This window comes from Chamaea fasciata, unplaced genomic scaffold (genome assembly GCF_029207755.1).
Source record: "Chamaea fasciata isolate MVZ Bird 193981 ecotype frontalis unplaced genomic scaffold, bChaFas1.0.hap1 SCAF_1, whole genome shotgun sequence".
Classification (NCBI taxonomy): Eukaryota; Metazoa; Chordata; class Aves; order Passeriformes; family Sylviidae; genus Chamaea; species Chamaea fasciata.
In genome coordinates, this window is record NW_027094086.1 from 148,175,723 (window position 1) to 148,196,383 (window position 20,661).

At 40.3% G+C, this 20,661-nt stretch overlaps 1 protein-coding gene across 1 annotated transcript in view; it reads right to left on the minus strand.

Annotated features, from left to right (window-relative positions):
* Positions 1-19,485, minus strand: part of SCN5A (sodium voltage-gated channel alpha subunit 5) — a 175,155-nt gene extending 155,670 nt beyond the window's left edge. Inside the window, exons 1-5 of the mRNA XM_066201302.1 lie at positions 19,147-19,485; positions 17,328-17,446; positions 11,985-12,074; positions 8,293-8,421; positions 3,394-3,485 (exon numbers count right to left, since the gene is read on the minus strand). Coding sequence (XP_066057399.1) covers positions 3,394-3,485; positions 8,293-8,421; positions 11,985-12,074; positions 17,328-17,446; positions 19,147-19,413 — 697 coding nt within the window. The 5' untranslated portion in view covers positions 19,414-19,485. The remainder of the gene's footprint in view (positions 1-3,393; positions 3,486-8,292; positions 8,422-11,984; positions 12,075-17,327; positions 17,447-19,146) is intronic.
* Positions 19,486-20,661: the final 1,176 nt, after the last annotated feature.

Consider the following 20,661-nt stretch of genomic DNA (forward strand, 5'->3'; position numbering starts at 1 on the left):
GTTGCCATGGCAACTTGCAAGACGCCAATTAGTAAATCAAATCACTGAGAGTTAAAGGTTTCAAAATGCTCCCATAGAGAAAATGTTACCTATTTCTGCTACCTGAACCTGTACAAAGCTTGTTTTCCTCTAAATATCATGGAGAAACTGGAAAACAGGAAGAAATGGGTGTGTACAGTGCAGAAAAGGGAAAATGGAGGGGTTCCATGAAGGTCTTCTGGCATGTTAAGGGCTGCCACAGCAGGTAAGGCAATGACCTGACGTCTTACACTGCTCCAGGGTAAAAAAGAGAGAGCTGATAATGCACCAAGAGAGAGGGAGGCTGGATTCAGAGACAGGACCTGCAGGTCCATAGACATTTGGAGCAGGAGATATTGCCATTATGGCACTCAAACTGAGCCCCAGCTCTCCAGTGAGAGGGAAGCTGGCTGGCAGATGCCAACATCTGAGTTGTTGGGTCTGGCTCTGAACCATCCACCCCAGACAAATCTTCTATTCACAAAAGAAGTGAGTTGCTGGAACAGTTCTTGGACTCCTCAGGAAGACCTTGGGACCTCCACCTTTGAAGGGCTGCTCGAGGAAGTCAGGCAATAAATACCATGCCATGCTTGAGCTGTGCCAAATACAGCCTTAGACCAGGGGAATGGACTCTGAATTTTGGAGATCTCTTTCAGCCCTGTGAGCCCGTGTCCCCCCTAAAGATCCCTGTGCCTGCTTCAGCACTTAGAGCCAGACATTAAAGGTAGGTGAGATTTTTAAAAGCACTAATTGTCAGCTTTACTGACTCCCTCTGGAGTCAATAGAGAAACCCATTGATTCCAAGTGAAGCAGAATGCCTTTGAAAAGCAGCCTCTAAGTGCTTTGCTGGACAGAAGCCTTGCACCACCGAGGACTTGGCCCGTGGCTTTCCGTAAGCAATTTCACTGAGCGGGGTCAGCCCAAGCATGTTTGTGCAAATAGAAGTACCTGATGGAAAAGTGATCAATTTTATTGAGGGAAAGCTCAGATATTTCCAAAGGAGAATACAGCTTGGTGTTTTTCACCTGAGAGGTGGAAGAGGAAGCAAAAATAACAACCACCTTCTCCTCCCCACGGCAATTAACCCCAAAAATCTCATGAAAGATATTAATGCTCATCATCTTTTCATTTTTATGCCTACTAGGGGAAAATATTTCACCTCAGCATAAGCCTATGTTATCATTAAAAACTCAGACTGATCTCCAGAGAAATCACAGCATCATGTCCAATATATCATTTAAAATACATATGCCTAACTGTAAGATGAATTGACTCCTCTGAAACGATCTGCTAATATTAAAAAAACCCACCTTGTCTGTGTTTCACTGGCAGCTATGGCAATTTGTAGCTCTCCACATTTGTAATTTAATACTCAGGGCACAGGTAATCTTGATGATAAAATCAAAGACCAGATATTCTATTAGCATATCTACATGCAGTTATGTCACCAAATAATTTAGGGACTTGTACATAAAAATGCAGTTATCAAAAAAAAAACCTAATCAAATACTCAGTCACAATGAAAGAAGAGAATGTGTGTGATATGCATTACTTTAATAAATAGCACTCCTCTTTTTTTTTTTTTTTTTTTTTTTTAAACCAACAAATGGAACAGCTCAGTGTTTAATACCAGTGAAGCATTTTGGTGTATTTGAATCTGGATTTTTTGAATCTCAGTACTCAATTTTGTCCCCACTAAGTCATATCTTATCATTTGATGTAAACCAAGCTTCAGCTTCTCCCCTGATATAGGACAGCAGAAAATTGTTATATATATAACTGAGAAAAATTGACAGGCTCTGCTCTGAAGAGGCTGAAGCCTGAGACAAGATGTAAGGTGAAAGGTGTCCCCTGAAGATGGATGTCCCTTCAAGTCTTCAAATTGCTATCAAAGGAATCTAGGAAACAAACTCTGGCTTTCTCTCTGAGTAGCCACCACCATCTCACAGGATCTGTAAAGCTCTGCTCAGCTCTGTTTTCCAAGGAAAATAAAAATCCTTTCTCAATGGAAATCCCGTTAAAGAAAACTTAAAAATCCCCAAAAATCTCTGCTAACAGATTAGTCTTTAAAACTTAAGGAGAAAAATTAAGATAGGTTTCAAGGACCTAATGAGTCTTAGAGTACTCTTTAAAACCTGTATTTGGACACACACTTCCAATGCAAAGCACCTTGCTTTCCCAGCAATTTCCATGGTTTTCATTACTGTGGTATTGGAATTGGGATCAAGCTTCAGATCTATGTATATTATTTTTTCTTCACATTACCATTCCTGAATTCCCATTTCTAACTTACACTCCATGTGGTGATGAGTTTTAATACATATCCCTATAAGTTTACTTCACAGAATTTGTTTAGATTGATATAGTGAATAATGGAGTGGGTGGAAAAGCCTTTCTAACCTTAAAGACCTGTGAGTGAGAATCTGAGCAGTTGTCTCAATGTTTTGAATATTTTTAACACGTAATTGCCAACATCTGTTCAGGATTATCACAGATAGGATCTACCATGCATGGTTTCTGCTATCTTCTCTACCTTGTCATGCAGGTTGGAGATGTTAAACACTGAGGCTGAATGAGACCTGTCCATAGATAATGGCTCAGCAAGAAAGTTTTGCTGTATGGTTAGTCCTCAGTGGACTTATCTCTGCATAAATTACTTAATAATTTATCTCTTTTTTTAATAGTAAGAGATTATATAAAGAGCTTCTTTCACTACCAGATGTGTAGTAAAACTGAATTTTCTTTTTTTTTTTTTTTGAGGGGGTGAAGAGGGGAGAAATCATATCCTTGAAAATGGGAGAAAACGTGAATCAATGAAATGCTGAACCTACCAAAATAAATAATGAAATGTTTTCCAATCTCCTCAAGGCCCAAAATTTCAGCAGTGCTTCTATCACATGCAAATGGATAAATACCATGACAAATTAGGCTATCTGTGCCTGCAGTCTTGAAACCTCAGCTCACAGCACAGATTTAGATTCCTCTATTGATGTGCTCTTAAACATGAATATGCATTTTGAGGTCATTAACCCTCCATTTCTAAAAATCAATATCCGAAGGTTTTAAAAGATTCTCATTGCCATTTTCATATGGTTCACAAATGAGCACTTTATGTGTGTGATTCACGAGCCACCGTTCTTACTGCAGCACTTGTGAGCTCTGTAATTTTGGAGGCACTCTCACTCCTTCTGCCCACAAAAACCATACTGGAAAAACAGTAAAAAAGCAAATGTATTCTATTGACAGGTCACATTCCCTACATTCCTCCATTTCCTGATCAGTATCTATGGTTTAGTCTTTGGTAATTACAGTGTTTGCTACTGGAAATGGCATGTAGGCTTTAACTGCAGCCCAAGTGTTTAACCTGATTTTCACCTGAAATGACTGAGATTGTTTTCAGCGCCCGCAGTACTCTGAACGTTCGTAAGGCTGAGACATTGCCCAGGTCCACAAATTCAGTTATGTATCTGTAACAAGGGAAAGTCACACACAGACAATGACAAAACACCAGCCAAAAAAAACAACAATCAAAGGGACAAAGAGAGACAGAGAAAGAATCACTTGTAGCTGAGAGCCAAAAACGTAAGGATCAGGGCGTCTTACCTGGGATTACTGAAATAGTTTTTAAAGCTCTCAATACCCTGAAAGTCCGAAGAGGTGAAACACTGCCTACATTCACAAATTCTCCTACATACCTGTAGAATTAAGTCACAGTTATTTGGAATTATACAATAGAGTATGAGACTTGTCTGAATGAAGAAAGCATTCATACACAGCGGGAGTGAATGCAGCCGAATGAGAGGTGCACCCACTTTTCAGGCTGTTCTTTGATGCCATTTGCCCCAGGTTTTATTAGTGCACATCATTTCAAATGCTACTTGAACTATTAAACTTTTCTAATAGGCATCAATCCTTTAAAACTACTGGGTGAACTCTGTTATTGTGCTGTTCAGCCATAAATACTTTAAAGATTTTACCATCATGTAGTTGAACAAAAAAAAAAAATTCTTTACATTACTGGAAATATTAAGAGCTATTTTGCAGCTTCAAATACTCAAGCAATTTTCACATAATAGCTTCTGAAAACTACATATAGGACAACATAGCAAAATAGTGCAAACATTTCGACTGGGTTATTTAGTTTGAGATCCTGTACTCTGTGGTAAAGCAAATTTTGGTTTCAAGAGATGCTTTAAATTGTATTTTGTTTTGTATTTCAATTTCATGCCCCTTGGCTGTGGGAAGATGGAGTCTAAATGAATATAACTGCCATCCTACTAAAAACTCTTTATGATTAAAATACCAAACCCAGCTGTTCCCTGCCATGCCTCTTTTGGTAATTCTGGAGACCCATCACATCCAAGCTAAATGTTCCCAGGAGGGAGCATCCCCATCATGGAATGAGTTTCATTTCATCAGTGTTGTACAAAATTATTTCCTCCAAGTCAGTATGCAGCAAAGCCATAGTCACCACCGTATCTTCAGAACAAAAGAGATCTTGGACCCTTGAATTTCACTTCTAAAATTCTACTGAATTTCATTTGACTGCCCTACCTCTTTGGGGCCTTTGTTTCTAAATGTTATGGAAAAAAACTCACCTGGTTATTTTAAAAAGCCTGCTTAAGTGGGCTTTGTCCAAAGGCCCCTGGGGAGGACAAAGCATCCTCTCCATATCTACTAATCCAGATTATAGCCTGGAAGAACAATATTGCTTCTCTTCCTAATCTCACAGGGGAGTCTGGGCAATGATTTACCTGTTTCCTCCCCAGCTTTACCCTGTGCTTCTCTCCCAAATTCTTCTTCAGCATGAAAGGTGGAGGAAAAAATAATCTGGGGAGAAGCATTAGGATGGGAATACGGTTTTGCTGACCAAAGATTTGTAAAAACACATTATAAATATGTGAACAAGCATATGAATCAGATAATACTGCTGCTTGTAATAGTCAATTAGGATTTATTTTGGTCATTTTTTCGATCAAAATGCTGCTGACCAGTTCTTCTGTACCAGGGTATGAGAAGCAACTGGAATTCCTATTCTGAATTTTCCCATTAGCCAGGGAAATGCTTATTGTCTTTAAGATTTTGACAGGACACTTTCCAACCCAGAGTTACACCTGCCTCTCTCTCATCAGTGCTGGAAATAGAGACTCACTAGTCTGGAAGCGAGGGATCTAAACAAGGGCAGTTTCATAATTTCCCTTGAAACCATCCCTGACCCGAGAGAGGGTCACAAGCCATGGCTGTGTCCACTGGCACAGGACAGGAGAAAAGCCCTGGAGACCTGCAGCACTTCTCATTCTCCAGGGTGCTATTTAAAACTACTCTGTGGCCCGATCTGTGCTGTTTCTGCCCAAAAGAGAAGACAAGAAACTATTTTTCAACAGCTCTAGAGTAAATGATGGTCTTCCCATTGTAACATCTGTAAGTGAAATAATTGTATTTTCTGTTAGCTCAGAACCCTGGGTCCATCTGAATCTCATGGCCTCTTATCAGGCTCCTCCATTTTGAATTCCCAGGCCATCTCTGTTTGCAGATACAGAAATACCTCTGGCAGCACACAGGCTACAAGCAAAGACAACACCAGAGTTACCTGTGTGATCCATCTTACTTTAAATTACTTGCAAATTGGATTTGTATGAGGGCTAAATCGTATCAGAATAGATTCCATTATCCAAGGCTCTGCACTATCTGCTGCTTGCATACTTGGGAAGGAGGTTTCATTGTACACATGAAGATCATATTGCAGCCACTTTTAACTCTCTCACTGCTGCCTGTGGGCTCAGGGAAACACTTCTCCATTTCTTTTTTTTATTCCAGAATTCCATTTATTTTTCCATTCTTAAAGTCTTAAAGTAAGAAACAATAGGAATGGATTCTGGTTCTCAAGAGACGGTTTGAAATTAAGAAAATTGTTTGAGGTTAAGAAGGTTGATACCTCACAGTTGCAGGTCTCCCTGTTTTGGGGATGTTCTAAGAAAGATTTGAAATATCATTTGGAAAGAAAACCAAAAGGTAGTTAGGAAAAAAAGTAGACTCCCAAGCCTCTAATTAGAAAAGCTTTAAGGATTTTGCCTGATCCTTGGGCTGGAGCACTGAGTGGCCATTTAAGTCTAGAATTAGAAAAGAAACAAGAGGGGTAAACCCACAACCTGTGGGCACCAAATCCTGGTTCCTACCAACAGGGAGTGAATAATTCCCCTGTGGTCACTGTCCACCTCATGGTCCGTGCAAAACTTCTCATCTTTCCTGCTCCCTACATCCCAAATGTCCAGAGATGATGTAGAGACAATTTAAGGAGTATTCAGATTGTGTCCCCCACTGACTGTTCAGATCTGAATTTCAATCTGAGATACCCCCAGAGCTGGGGGAGAAGCCTCAACCCCTGCCCAAGCTGACAAGATGAGGTGGAGCAGATTCACGGTCAAAGCTGGAAGCCGTGGTTCCTCTTGCCCTTGTCTCTGCTCTTTTCTACCTTACTGTCAGAAATCTTCCTTCTAGAAAAGGGAGAACCCAGGCACAGAAATTCTCCATGTTGTGCTGAATTCTGAGACCTACAAATAAACTCACAAATGATGGATGATTTTATCCTGCTTTTAACACCTGCCTTATGGACAGGAGAGCAGGATCGTGACTCTGTTTTTGTCCTGTCACTAAATGTTGCAGGAGAATCACACTTAGCAATGCTTGAGGAACAGTTTAGCTGAGAAAAATACCTAATGTGTGCTGACCTGCAAAAGGTTCTCCCCATCTACACTGATTTGTTTTTTTAAAGGCTTATCATAGTGGCCAGATGTCAGTTCAGCCAAATCCATAGGAATGCAGTAACAGATACCAGGACCTGGCCTAGGGCTGGCTTAGATCCAAAGCCTCCTGAAATAAATGGGAATGTCCCTGAGGAAGTTCACTTTAATTTTACACACCTTCCTGCTGTTGTGTTAAATGCTGCTAAGAACCACAGAATTGTAAAATATCTCAAGCTATGAGAAGGAACCCATAAGGATCAAGAGTCCAATTCCCTGCTCCTCACAGGACTACCTAAAACTAATTCATATGACCAAGAGCATCATCCAGAGTCTCCTTGAATACTGGTCTTGATCCCTGTGCCCTAACAGAGTTGTGCTTTCAACTTCAGTGGCCCTCATTGGTGTTTTAGCTAACTTTGGTTGCATATTCTTTCCTGATTTTTGTTCCTTTCAAATTTCACAGCCCCAGGAGTTCAACTCAGATGTTGGTGATAACACACTTGAATATCACTAAATGCTGTGAATTATGAGGTTAAAAGATGGCAGCAAGAACAAACCTAAACCCAGAATTGAATACAGGTATCAATAAGCAGGAAAAAAAAAACAAAAAACAGGGAGATCAGATCAGATCAGATCAGATTAGATCCTTCTGTGTTTAGGAAGTGGAGCCTTTCAGGCATCTCTACCAGCTTTCACTTGAAGATGGCACTCGTTCTTTGCACAATTTTCTCTTTTGTGACTATGAAGAAATCTGGATTTCTATCTTAGTTGGAGGTATTGAGAGTGTCAGACTGCTGCCTTTGGCCAGAGCTTGGGCTGACCCTGAGTCCCCTGTGAGTGCTGGCTGACTGCTTCTCTACCCCTGTGTATTTTTAGCTGTCTGGATGTTGCAAATCCATCACCTTCTTCAAAGCACCAGAACCCCACATGTCCTCAATGAACTCTGACAATCTAGGCAGACGCATAGAGCTGAAGGGGAATATCATGGTGGGGGGAAAATTTCTATTTCCAAGATAGATAACAAGTTTCAGAGGACTATAAATTAATTCTCTATAGTAAAATAGTAATTACTTTCCAGGTGAAAAGGGTTTGTGAAAAGAGGGACGTGAAAACAGCTCTGATGATATGATGGATAGATAGAGTATAAATAGGGATTTAAATACGTGGGTATTCAGTCACACTTACAACACTTTCTATTCAGGGGTCTGAAGCTTCCCAAAACTACATTAGATAGGCAGATATTATTACAGATATTTTACAAACAGCTCTCTCTGTGGAGCACAGAAAGTAAATAATTTCTCCAAAATTGTGTAGTGAATTCAGAGAACAGAATTGAGAATTCCTCCGACTTCTTCCTCTGAAACCACTCAGGATAAAAACATCTCCTTCCTAATACACTTCAGCCTTTTCTCATTTTCAGTAAAAATTGAGTGAAGAAAAAACAAACAAAAAAAAAAGGAACATCCAGACATCTTTTTAAAAGTTCTATTGCATATAACTCTCTTGAAAAATATAAAGGAGTGCTACTTACGCCATAACAATAACACTGAAATCCAGCCAGTTCCATGGATCCCGAAGGAAGGTGAATTCTGTCATGCAAAATCCTCTTGCCAATATTTTTATCAATGACTCAAAAGTGTAAATGCCAGTGAAAGTGTACCTGGGGAACAGAGTGGCCAAAGAAGCAAGAGAATTAGCAAGCAGTAGATGGCTGAAACTGAAACTGCAGGGGCACAGCTCTGGGGTTGCTCGTGTGAGTCACAGCTGCAGCACTGGGCTGTGCATGAACAGCCTGGTGTGTGGACCAAGGGACACGTAAGGAACAGCAAAATACTCGGGACAGTCTCAGAATGAAGATAATTTTCAGCACCTGGTGTCCCTTGATGAATCCTCACTCATTAAGTCAAGCATGGACTCTACACTGCTAGGCTGTGCTGTGGGACTTCTGAACCTCTGCCATCTCCAGTGGAAGAGTAGATTAGGGAATCATGGAATGGTCGGAGTGGGAAAGGACCTTAAAAATCATCTCTTTCCAACCCCCTTGCCATGAGCAGGAAACTTTCCACTAGACCAGATTGATCAGAGACCCATCCAACCTGGTCTTGAGCACTCCCAGGGATGGGAAGTCCACAACCACTCTGGCCATCATTATGCCAACACTCCTTGTTTCTCCAGTCAGGAGGAGGGTGGTTGTTCCATTCATACCTCTCATCTCTTCCTGCCCAAGACATTTTGGAGATTAAAAAATGCCACCACTTGGTTTTATCAGCTAGAAAGGGTAATTGTCCTGCAACTTCCCTTGTGTTTCACTATCCATGGCAAACTGCACCAGCCTTGAGAATTAAACAACAAAATGCCCTCCCTGAAAAAAAACTGAAAAACTCCCACCTGTGTACATACTGCTGAATGTAGTAATTTTGACCTGCCTGACAGTAAAGGAGACACAAGGCTGGGTTTTTTCCCCTGGTAAATTAAGTTATTACCGACAGCCTCTTGACTGTGATGATCTGGGCTAGAACATAGATCTTACCTTTCATAATAAAGATGACACGTGTAATAAAATCTAGCAAAATCTCTGTGGAGGACAGTAATGCCTCTGATTTATAGCTCTCAGATCTATACTCACCCAGGGCTCTTCCTGCCATCAGAGACAGAGTTCAGGGCGTACAACAGCTCTTTTTTAATGCTGCTGCCCAAGACTCCTAGCCAAATGGACTGGGTATTTTAGGCCATATTTTTACAACAGAAATAAATGCTTAGTGTCTACCATGGGCATTCTCTACCCCTTTTCTCCAAATGAAGATGCAGATGATACCCAAGCCTATTAAAAAACCTCCAACACCTCAAATCCACTAAAACACAAATCTCCTTAGTCATGGTGTGAAGGGCTATGACTGGAAAAACTGGCTTGAGTTTTCTGTTCGGTGCCCAAACATCAAGTGGTGCCATCACACAAAAAATAATTGTAACAGTTAAGGTTCATATTAGGTAGAAAAAAGGTGTGAGTGGTTGAAAGTGGCAATATAAGGAAGAACATTATGCATAAAATAAATTTAGCTGTACTCCACTGAACTGCAACTGGGCACATACACAGGTAGTGGCAAATCTCATGCCCTGCTGCCATCGTGTCACACAGTAGCGCTACTCGCATGTGTCATAAAATCTCAGTGTGCTTTATCTTAAAATGGGGATTAGCAGGACAGTTGGGTGCAGAAGTGGGCATTAAATGTGTCTCCTCTTTGACCATATACCTGAGCATTACCTTATATCCAACGTCTTCACAGCTCCTATTTAACTTTGCTCTGGTATTTCGAATATAGGTCACCCACATGACAGTCTCTTTAAGCATGTGTATTTACTGATACACACAGAAAACACATGCAAAGAACTAAAAAAAAAAAAAACTTAAGAGTGCATAAGCTCATTAAAATGATAAAGCACTTGTATTTATTCAGTATGTCAGAAGGGTTTAATTGATTGTATAGTCATCGTCTAATTCTAAACGGATCGGGCAAAGTCCTCCAGCTACTGAACAGTTTCTTTAACAACAAAAGTCAGAGTTCTTAAAAAAATTTTAGTGGGGGAAAGTTGAATTGATTCCTTTTTTTTCAAAATGGCAAGGAAAATGCTTTAAAGGAAGATCTAGGACAAATATTTGCACAAGGTTATTCTTCTATCCCCTGTGAGTCTCTGAAACAGCAGAACAAAATGGATTAAATGTATCTTCTCCAAATCCAATATTAATCAATTTGAATTACAGTTCATTGGGTTATTTTGCTCCTCCAAAGTACTTGACTTTGATTTCCTTCTATGCACTTGAGGAGGAAAAGCTGAGAGGTATGAGGGGACATGGAGAGGGAGAAGAGGAATCGTGGAAGGATTTACTCCATGGTGCATGAGTCCATCTGCATTTCTCCTCTACATTTCCTGCATGCTCTTCTTGATGCACTGATAAAATCATCCCCATTCTCCTGCTTGTAGAAGACACAATATTACCATTTTCAGTATTTCCCTCCAGAATGCCTGAGTTCCCAGCTGTACACCAACTGACCAAATTTTGATGAGATCATCACATGGATGAGACGTCCCTGATTCAGCAGAAAACATCATGGCAACGGTTATGAAAGTTTTCAGTAGGAAAAGGACAACACTGGGGGAAAGGACAGCCACAGACATACTTGAGGGTACCACTGTACAGAAATACATGAAACATCCTGGGATTAGGATGTTATTGTGATGGGATGAAGTATTTGGTTCAGTGCTGCCTATAATTAGTAATTTATGGCCTAGAAGATGTGTCCTGCATGATTTTATGGAACCTAAATAAGGGCATTTTACTGTCTTTTCTTACAGCCCTGAGCAGATCAAACACCAGGCTATGAAGCAGCAGATGGCTGTGTTTATCATATGTCAGTCAAAAATAAAAAGCGTGTTCTGATTGGTTCAATGAGCCAAAATAATTGTTTAATGCACTGTAGGTTGATTAGCTTGTGCATCTGATATCTGTTTATAAAAGGAATATTTTTAAGCATCTTAAAGAAACGAAATGGGTTTTCATTTCACTGAAGCCCCTTAACCTCTTCTAAAATTAATTTAAAAATGCAAAACAATAAAAAATAAGCCACTTCAAGCAGTGCCTCTGCTATTTTTCCTGAAGGCCTGTCAAGCTAAAAAGGCAGGAATTCACACAGAGGTGTTCCCAGATAATTTGATGCTCACAAAGTATTCCTGCCAATGGTTACCGGGGGACACTTCCCATGCTGTGCTCAGTCCAAAAGAAACTTTTGCTTCCTTTAAGTTTCAGGTCGAGGACAGAAGCAAGTCAGTTCAGGAACTATTCTCTGAATTAATTCAACTTAAGTTCCATCAGTCTATTCTGATGTGTCCAACCATCAAACCTCTTCTTGCATGGGAACTGTGGAAAGCTGACCAGTTTCAAACAGGATTCTCCTCAACACGTGATTTCATCCAGACATAGCATAAAAGGTGCCTTTGGTAATGAGCACAAGATTCATGGACTAAAAGTGTTTAGTTTGCTTACTAAGGGAGTTTTCACAGGCTGAAACAACTACCTGGAAAAACATTCTGTGAGGGCAGATACCACAGCCAACACTACTGGAAAGAAATTAGACAGCAGCAAACAAGACGCAAATAAGAACACAACAAAAGGAAGAAGAAGGATGAGATGAGGATGGGACAGCTTAAACCAGCAAGAATACTTACTCAACATATTTATTCCATGACGGAGTCTCTGACTGTGCCATGAACACACAATTAGTTAAAATAGTGCACATAATAAACATGCTGAACAATGTGAATAGGCAAATTAAGGAAAACAACATATTTGATACAATACTTCATAAATTTTTGTCATTTCACATGAGATGTGACAGCTCAATCACAATTTGCAAGTTGCTTCAAGAGCTATGAGCATTTGTTTGCAAGAGCATAAGGAGACAAATAATTATATAAACACAGAAAAATGACGGAACCTTCCCTCTTTTGGTTTTTTGTCTTTTCCTACATCTTTTATACATATTTTATACAGTAAACAGATGTACTGACTCTGCAGTCTTTTGAAAGCACAATACCCCAAATTTACAGCTGTGTTGGTCAGATGACAATGTGCATAGGTGCACAACTTTGTATGAAAAGAAGGATTAGTCTCATTTAAGTATCCACAGAAAACCCTGTGTCTGCAAATTCCCATTTCATTTTTTATCCTGAAATATTTCTCAGGCAGTAGACGAAAGTTACAAATCTGGTCTTTCTAATCTCTTTAATGGGCTTGAGGTCTCGCTTTCAGTATAAAGTTTCGCCAAAAGCAAGTATGAGTTTCAGAGCACTAATTTTAAGGTGTACAAACTGCTCTGTAAGTAGGCAGCCTTGGTCTGCAGAGCTCTCTGCCTCAGCTGAGGGACCAGATTCCCTGTTTGGAGGCTAAAACAAACCTCCCAAGTGCATAGTTCACACACTCTGCTGCTAAGCTGAAAATACAAACATAAAAAGCACCCTAAATCAAATTCCTGAAATTGAAAACATGATTCATGGGATGGCTCTCCTAAAAGCACGTCACTGTCTGTAAAAAAATTACAAAATATGATGGGATTCTCCCACATCAATAACAGGTCCCATGCAACTGGGAAAATCTAACTAAAGTCAGTGTGTACAGAAGATAAGAAAAACAGCCTGCAACCCAGTCAACAGGCAGGGACTGTTCCCAGGGTATATAAGTAACACCCAAATGTAAATTTCTTTTGCCTTTTTTTTTTTTTTGGGGGGGGGGGGGAAGTTTTGCTTGGTTTGGGTTTTTTTCACCTCCGTAGTTGCTTCTGTTTGCGCTGTTTTTCGTTTGAGAATAGTGATTAAAGAATTTAGTTTCAAACCGATGTCCTGAAATGTTTGCATGAAATTCATCCTTTTGCAGAGCCAGAATCTCTGCTGAATACAGAGTGGAATGTTTTCCAATGGGCCACATAAGCAACTAGAAGGTTAAATTGGTAGTAACCAACCTGCAGATTCCCCAGGGCCACCACAGAAAGCAGTAATTGAACTCACAGGGACTGCTCATCTCACAAACATCTTCCACTTCTGAGCCAACAGCTCCTACTGAAGGACTGGGAAGGATGTCTGATACCCACTCACATTTGCACACATAAGCTTCAGATATATTTCTACAAGTTTTGTCATTTTTGTTAACGTAATTATTACGTTTCAGCTAGCCTAGAAAACACTGGATTACTTTTTCAGCTGCAGTGAAATGCTATGGATGAAACAAAGGAAACCAGAGTGGTATCTTCAGACCATGTCAAACAAATAGCATATTTCAATTCCAAGCAAATAAATTCCTCTATTGGAATTTAGGGTCACTGGTTTGATTTTCATATGCCTGTTTCCTTGTGATATAAACTGAATCCAACAGCTTTCCCAGATGCTCACTTACAGGCAGGTGTCATCACCTCCTTATTCAAGAACCAAAGAGAACAAACCAGAGAACACAGGTTGAAAACGTAAGGGTCAGCTCTGGGACAACAAACGCACTACAAATTCAATCTGGGTTTCATGACCAAGCTGAAAATTACAAAGAACATAAAAGAATGAAACGTTTCAGCTGGTTATGCACCAAAGTTAGTGGTCTGTGTTAAGCAAGAAAGCGAAAACAGAAATCCCCACAGAATGAAAATGAGCATTCCTACCTGACATCAAATGCAATTGTTAGCGTTAGAAAAAGTCCGTGATGATGATCTACTCAGGAAGGACAAAGCAAAGAAGATAAAACTGAGATAAGCTATATTAGCAGCATTGTCCTTTCCCTATCTTAGAACTGCTATTAAACAAAATTTTCCAAAGCCTACAAACTAAATATACTAAGCTACTCATCAGGATCCTTTCTGCAATAAATCAAACCTATTATTCCAATTTGAGGTTGGAGAATAGCCTTTGCACAAGCCGATTCTAAAAGTTATAAATTTTATCTCCTAGCACAAAGATATCGAGTCAAACACAGCATACTTCTATTCTAGACTTCATTATGATGGATAATTGTTAATTAGCAGACTGAATACTAGAGGCTCTTTAGGTGATCATTGCCAAATTACACATAATATGTGCAAGCAAAGGTTAGTACCAATGAATAGAAGGTATAATTGGTGCTTCACAAGGTCTCATTTTGCCTTATGTGTGCAACACCAGATGGGAGGAAAGCTGCAAGAAGAAAATATGAGCAAAGATTGGAAATTCTGTAAGAAGATTATTTTTCTTTCTCTGACACACCAGAATCCATAATTCTAGCACCAAGGAAGGTAACTTTTGCCAAACCAGTGGTAAAGTGAGATCAGTGGTAAAATAAGACCTAAAAAAACTAGAAATTACAATTGCTACAGATTTTATACAGGCTAGCAAACTGCTTGGAGAAACTAAAGACACCACAGAATGATCATTGGCTTGAAGGCAAGAATTAAGAGGAGCCTTTCAGACATAAGGCATCAAGGAAATATTACCAGTGATTTATTCTCATTAACAGGTGGAGATAGTTAATAAAGATGTTAATAACAGCTAATTATGATGCAGAAGACAAAAAGTGTTCATCCCATTGGGGGTACAACCCTGCACTCCCCATGTCCTCTGGGACAGGAATGGAGCAGGGCCACCTTCTGGACAGCCATGTGGGCCCTGGACCCTTCCTGAGACCTCAGAGACCCTGAATAAGAGGAGAAATACCTAGAACGGGTTTAAAGATACATTATTAATTGCAATAAACATTACTAGGAGGGTATGGAAGTTTTTCCCCTTGGAAGGGTGTATTTTTGAAAGACGAGAGTTCTCAGGTTTGGCTGGATGAGCAGTGAACACACAGCCTCTATCCTGCTGGACGTCTCAGAGGAAGAACTCCACATACAGCTATTTAATCAAGAAATATGACCCCCACAGCTTCTTTATAGGACAATTTTACTCTGCCCTCTCTATTTTGTTCTACTGTTGGCCTTCATGGTGCACTCAATGGCTGGAAATTGAAATATGGCATCCACTAAAGAAGCTGCTTCAGACATTTACGTGACAGGGCACCATTTGCTAATGCTCCTTTTAGGTTTTTTGCCCTGGGGAAAATAAAGATTGCTTGATTACAGTCACGCAAGACGATAGATCTGGTTCCCAGGTCCATGTCTGGGATATTATCTGCTTGAGTACCTGCGGGTTCGGGCTCCTTTCTGCCTGGGATATTGACTGCCTGCTCAGCCACTTGGCCTTTGTATTTCAGGTTGATACAAAAGGTCTTTATTGACAGAAAACAAATCAGTGCCTAATGCAGGATCTTCGCTGTCTCACTGGCACTGGAGTTGTTGTCTCCTGCCTGTGCCTGCCAAAGATTGAGCTGCTGGATCTCTGGACATTATCAGCACAAGGTGATAATTTCTGTCTTTCTGGAGCTAAACTTATGTTCGCATTGAGAAGTGCCACTCCCAAAATTTCACACCCCTTATCTGACCGTATTTCTTCCCTGACAGATATTTTAAATACTCTCCTCTGTGGTCTTTATCCTTGGAAGTTATGTGATAAGGATTTCTTGCTTATTTATCTTCTGTTAGGCTGCTACCAAGGGCATGTAGCTCCTCTGCTACACACTCCTGTGACCTCTTGGCTTCACCAGCCACTGTGGAAAAAAAGAGAGGAGAAGACAGAACAAGCCTCCAAAGCTAGAGGCAATATTCCTACTTTCTTTCTAGGAAGCTCAGTTTTCAGATTCTTCCCTTGGCCACACCTGGGCAAATGCATTGACCTTGATTAACTTCAGCAAGGCTATGCTGAGGTAACAGTGCCTAAAAAACTTGGTTGGGCTCTAGGTATGCAGCAGCATGTGCTGCATTGTGTGCACACATAATCTGAACCACCAGCTAATCTCTCTGCAGAATTCTACAGAGTATTCTTAGTAACCGTAATATTATCTTGGCTGATAACACATATTCATTTTTGCATAGAAATACTACAATCAGAAGCTTCACCTGTTTTTGCTTTTGAGAGAATATCTATAGTATCACCTTCTTCTTCTCCTCACTGCATGGAGTAGGAATCTGATTTATTTCCCTATTTGTTTTCTCTGAAATTTGATAATTAAGCAATGTTTCTAAGATGCTACCTACTTAGTATTTATTAATTCCCTGTGTTGGACATGAGGATTGCAGATGAGGGATTTCCATCACTAAAATATCACGGAATGATCAGAGCAGCATGTGAAGTCTTTGAATTATCACTGCTTGGTCTCCCATGTGCACCCTAGAGAAAGCAGCCAAGTCATGAAAAAAGGTGTGTTTTTAGTAATGTTCACACAAAGCTGAACATTTGGGTCAGTTTGGCCTTCCAGAGAGATGTGACTATGTCAGAATATAATGTTTCTGGGGTTGTGTGAAAAAAACAAGCCAAAACCAACCACTGCAGTGTGTCTTGCATGACTTCAGAACCAGAGCTACAGGAAATCAGGCATTGCCCTTCCATAGGAAGGTCCAGCAGGACAGCCTGTGCCTTTTTTCTTTCTTGGATACCATATCCAAATAAACAAACTAGAAAAGAATCAACAAAACAATTTTTGAAATATTCTGTTTCAGGAGAAAAAAAAATTCAGATCTGAAGCAGTTCAAAATTAAATTATGTGTCTGCAGACAGTGTCACTGAGTTCTACCTCTGGGAAGGACTGTTAAAGTGCTTGGCAGCAAAGTTCTCCATCAGTGCAGATTTCCCCTGGTTCCCTTCCTTTCCGAGGTACTACACTCACTTTCCCTTCAGTAAAGACGATCAGTCCCTTCCCATCTTTTAATCCTGAGTAAACTCACCAGACTCTCCAGTGCAGTTCATATTACCTCATGCCAGCAGTATGAGACAGTCATTTTTATAGCACACATAACAATATAAAATGAAACAAACCGAAAATCCAAGTGCATTTCTGCTTGTGCAGGCAAATTCAGCCAAAAGATTTAAAACAGCTTAATGAAATAAAATGGTTTCTGACTTCCATCCATCTGTGTTTAAAACCCATATAAAATACATGAGGAGGAAAATCAACAGAAAGGATATGAATGTACCAAAATTTTAATTGCTGCTCTTCTGATTGGATGGAAAGGACTAAGTATATACAAGGCAGGAGTGGCACTAAATCGAAAGATTGTCTTCCCTTTGTTCAGTACTATAAATGTCTGGAAAACAAAATAGAAAATGAGAATATTCAGCATTTGCATTTATGCTCAGCTTTTCCAGCCCACATCCCACTGGGAAATTCCTGTCAGCATCCCATACTTTTTCTTTCCCCTATCCCAAGGCCCCCCAAATCCTTCTCACTTGGTGAAAAGTTTTTTCCAAGGCCTTCCCTACAGAAATGACTGTCCTGTTGTAATATCCCAAGTATTTTTCCTTTCTTCAACCTTTAGTGGGTCCTGTGCCATGGTCTCCACCATGGGGCTGGGAAAAGAGCAGAATAACCTTTAAAAACAAAAATTACCTGGAGACTAAAATGTGGTGGAAGGAATTATGTGATGCTCTTCTTTCCAGGTGCTGAGGATCTCACTATGTTGTTGATCCAGCTTCTCTATTTGAACACTTTATTGCTCTCAGTTTTGTCTCATCAAGTAAAAAAGTTGTAGGAGGCACAGTTCAACACTAGGATCTGACCTTGGCACTGAAGCACTTTCATTGTGCGCAGATTAATATGGGCAGAGAAAAAAAAATTCTCTGGGTTATCTTAAACCCAAAACAAAAGTGAATTGGATGCTGACTCAATTTGCAGTGCTCTGAAGATGCCCCACCAAGCATAGAGGAACTAATACTCATTCAGAGACAGAATTGAGACACCTAATATATAAAACCTAAGTAATTCACACATCTTGAGCCTAAAAACTTCAAGGCACTAAAACTGCAAATCTATATCCTGGTGCTTATGCCCGGGGATAGCAGGCAAATTAAAAGGTAAATTAATTCTGGCCCTTCCAGGTAAGTAATCTATTTGTCTTTATCCATTTAACGTTTACTCTGTAGCTCTAGCACCTACCTCTACACTGTTTTACTAGAAGCACTATTATGGTCAAATTAATTCATTGTTTACAGGAAATAGCATAGCCCAAAATCAGAAACAGCAGTACCTGAAAAAACTGGAAGCTGCCTAAAAATACACAAGGCTTGCAAGCTTTATTTTGTCCTCTGTTTTGTGAAATGCTTGGAAAGGGGAACGAACTGTAGTAAGCAACCAGCCCAGCTCTGCTGTCAACAGCCTTTTGACAGAAGCTGTTTGCACTGCTGTGGCTTTGGGCCAGCCTGCACGTGATCCCTCATCAGGTGATGCTCGCTTTGGGACAAAGTTCACCATTCTGCAAAGTGCCAGCACTGCACATGCGACCCACACCTCCCTTCAGCTCTATTTTGGTCATCTTAAACAGAGTTTTGCTCTTCCTCAGCAGGAACAGAACCACTGCTCTCCAGGAATGGTTGTGAAGGTGCCTCCTGCTCTTGTGCAGAGTGCTCGCACAAGGCTCAAGTCACCCAGAAGCCCTTAACATTAAGGGGCTTAAGTGATAAACAACAGACCTGTGAAGTCACAGCTCATGCAGAAGGCAAGATAGGGCAGATAAAAACCTCTGGCTTCAATTAACTCAGCTACTGCTCTGCTCATTTCAGATATTGTATATTCATACTCAGGGTTATCTGAAAGCACACAAGTTTAAATTATACTTTTTATCCCTCTTTACCCTTCTGCTTAGATGTTTTCTGGGAGCTCTGCTCAACATTCTGATCCTTAATCTGGGAAAGAAATATTTTTACTGGCTGTAGAAAGATAACAGAGCACTCAAACCAGGGGCCATGCTTTAGCAAAGGCAGAGGAGCAAGACCAAGGGCTGGTGCTCACCTTACGATCATTGTAGAAAGGGTCGATGTCCTCCAAGGGCTCCCCAATGAGCTCTGGAGAAACAGTCCCATAGATATCAGGCAGCTTCTTGCAGGCCTGCAAGTCAAACTGAGGCTGAGGCTTCTCTTCCTCGCCCAGCTGCTCCCTGTATTCCTGCTTGGCATTCCTGGCAAGCTTCTCTGCAATTCGCTTCTCGATGGCAGCCAAGGACTCGGGCGTGAACCGGTGGAAGCTGTTAGTACCCGGTGGTAACAAGAAGTCAGCCATCTTTTCATCCTGCTCTGTCTTTACTGGTCTTTACTCCTAGTACTGGAAACAGCTGAAATAAAATGAAAAAAAAAAAGTTATCAAAAGGTAGCACCTCAAGAAAAGCAAGAAGAACAAAGCCATCAGAATAAAAAACGAAGGAAACTAACTCAACCACCAAGTAACTTGTTGAGGAAACTCTTCATCAAGAAACTCTTCATCTGTTTTTATGTGGTTAACAGAACATCAAGGAAAACAAAAATGACTGAAATTGTAATTTCAATAAGGAATCACACATGACCAAATCTAAACAGACTTTACAGACAGACTTTGGAACACTCTTCAGTTCTTCAGTCCTTTGGGACCATAAATCCAAACTAAGAAGTCACTTAGATTCACACAAGCTTAAGTTTCACTGAAAGCAACAGAGATTCAGATTCCTAACTCATTTTTGAAAATGCAGCTCTGGGAGTGGATGAACAATGTTCCTAAGATGACTGCAAGGCAGATTTAAACCAGCCAATGTCTGGCCACATGAGGCAAAATCTAAAAATGCCCCAGCTGTTCTATTCCAAATTTAAAGAGTGAAGGGTCAAGTTTAGATTTTTAAATCCCATAAAAATTCTTCATAATCTCTGTCTTAGGCTTCTGTAACATAGTCTTAATTTTCCTTTGGGATAGGAAATACCATCTGCAAGGCATCTCTCAGAACTTTTGAGCATTTTCTTTTCCTCCACTCTCTGAAATCTGAAGGATGATGGAAGCTCAAATGTATCTGGAAAAGCTCTGGGATCTTCATGAGAGCACACCAAGCTTCCAAGATGCTGAATAGCCACAGCTGCCAATTTGTCATATCTGAAAACCAGTCTCCTTTCATCCAAGACCAGTTTGAACATCCTGGAGGTGTACTCGATGATCCTTGTGCTTTCCAGCTTAGAATATTTTTTTATTTTATGATTCTAACCCAGCCCTGTGAAGTTTGATCGTCTTGTCCTGATGGTACTTCAATGTCAACACTTCCAGTCTCTGCCTGAATGAAAACAAGTAAAAATTGCCACATCTCTTCAACTTACACGAATAAAGCCAAGCGTGGAAAGCACAGCTGAACAAAAAGCCTTCTTGTATCTGCACTAAACAACATGGATAGCTGTGAAAATTAATGTAAAACTACTGTTTGAAAAAGGATGAAGCTTATCCCTGTTCTAGTAGCCTGCACAAATCCATCCAAGTTCACTGAAGCCGTATTTAGCAAACTAAAGTGACTTTAGA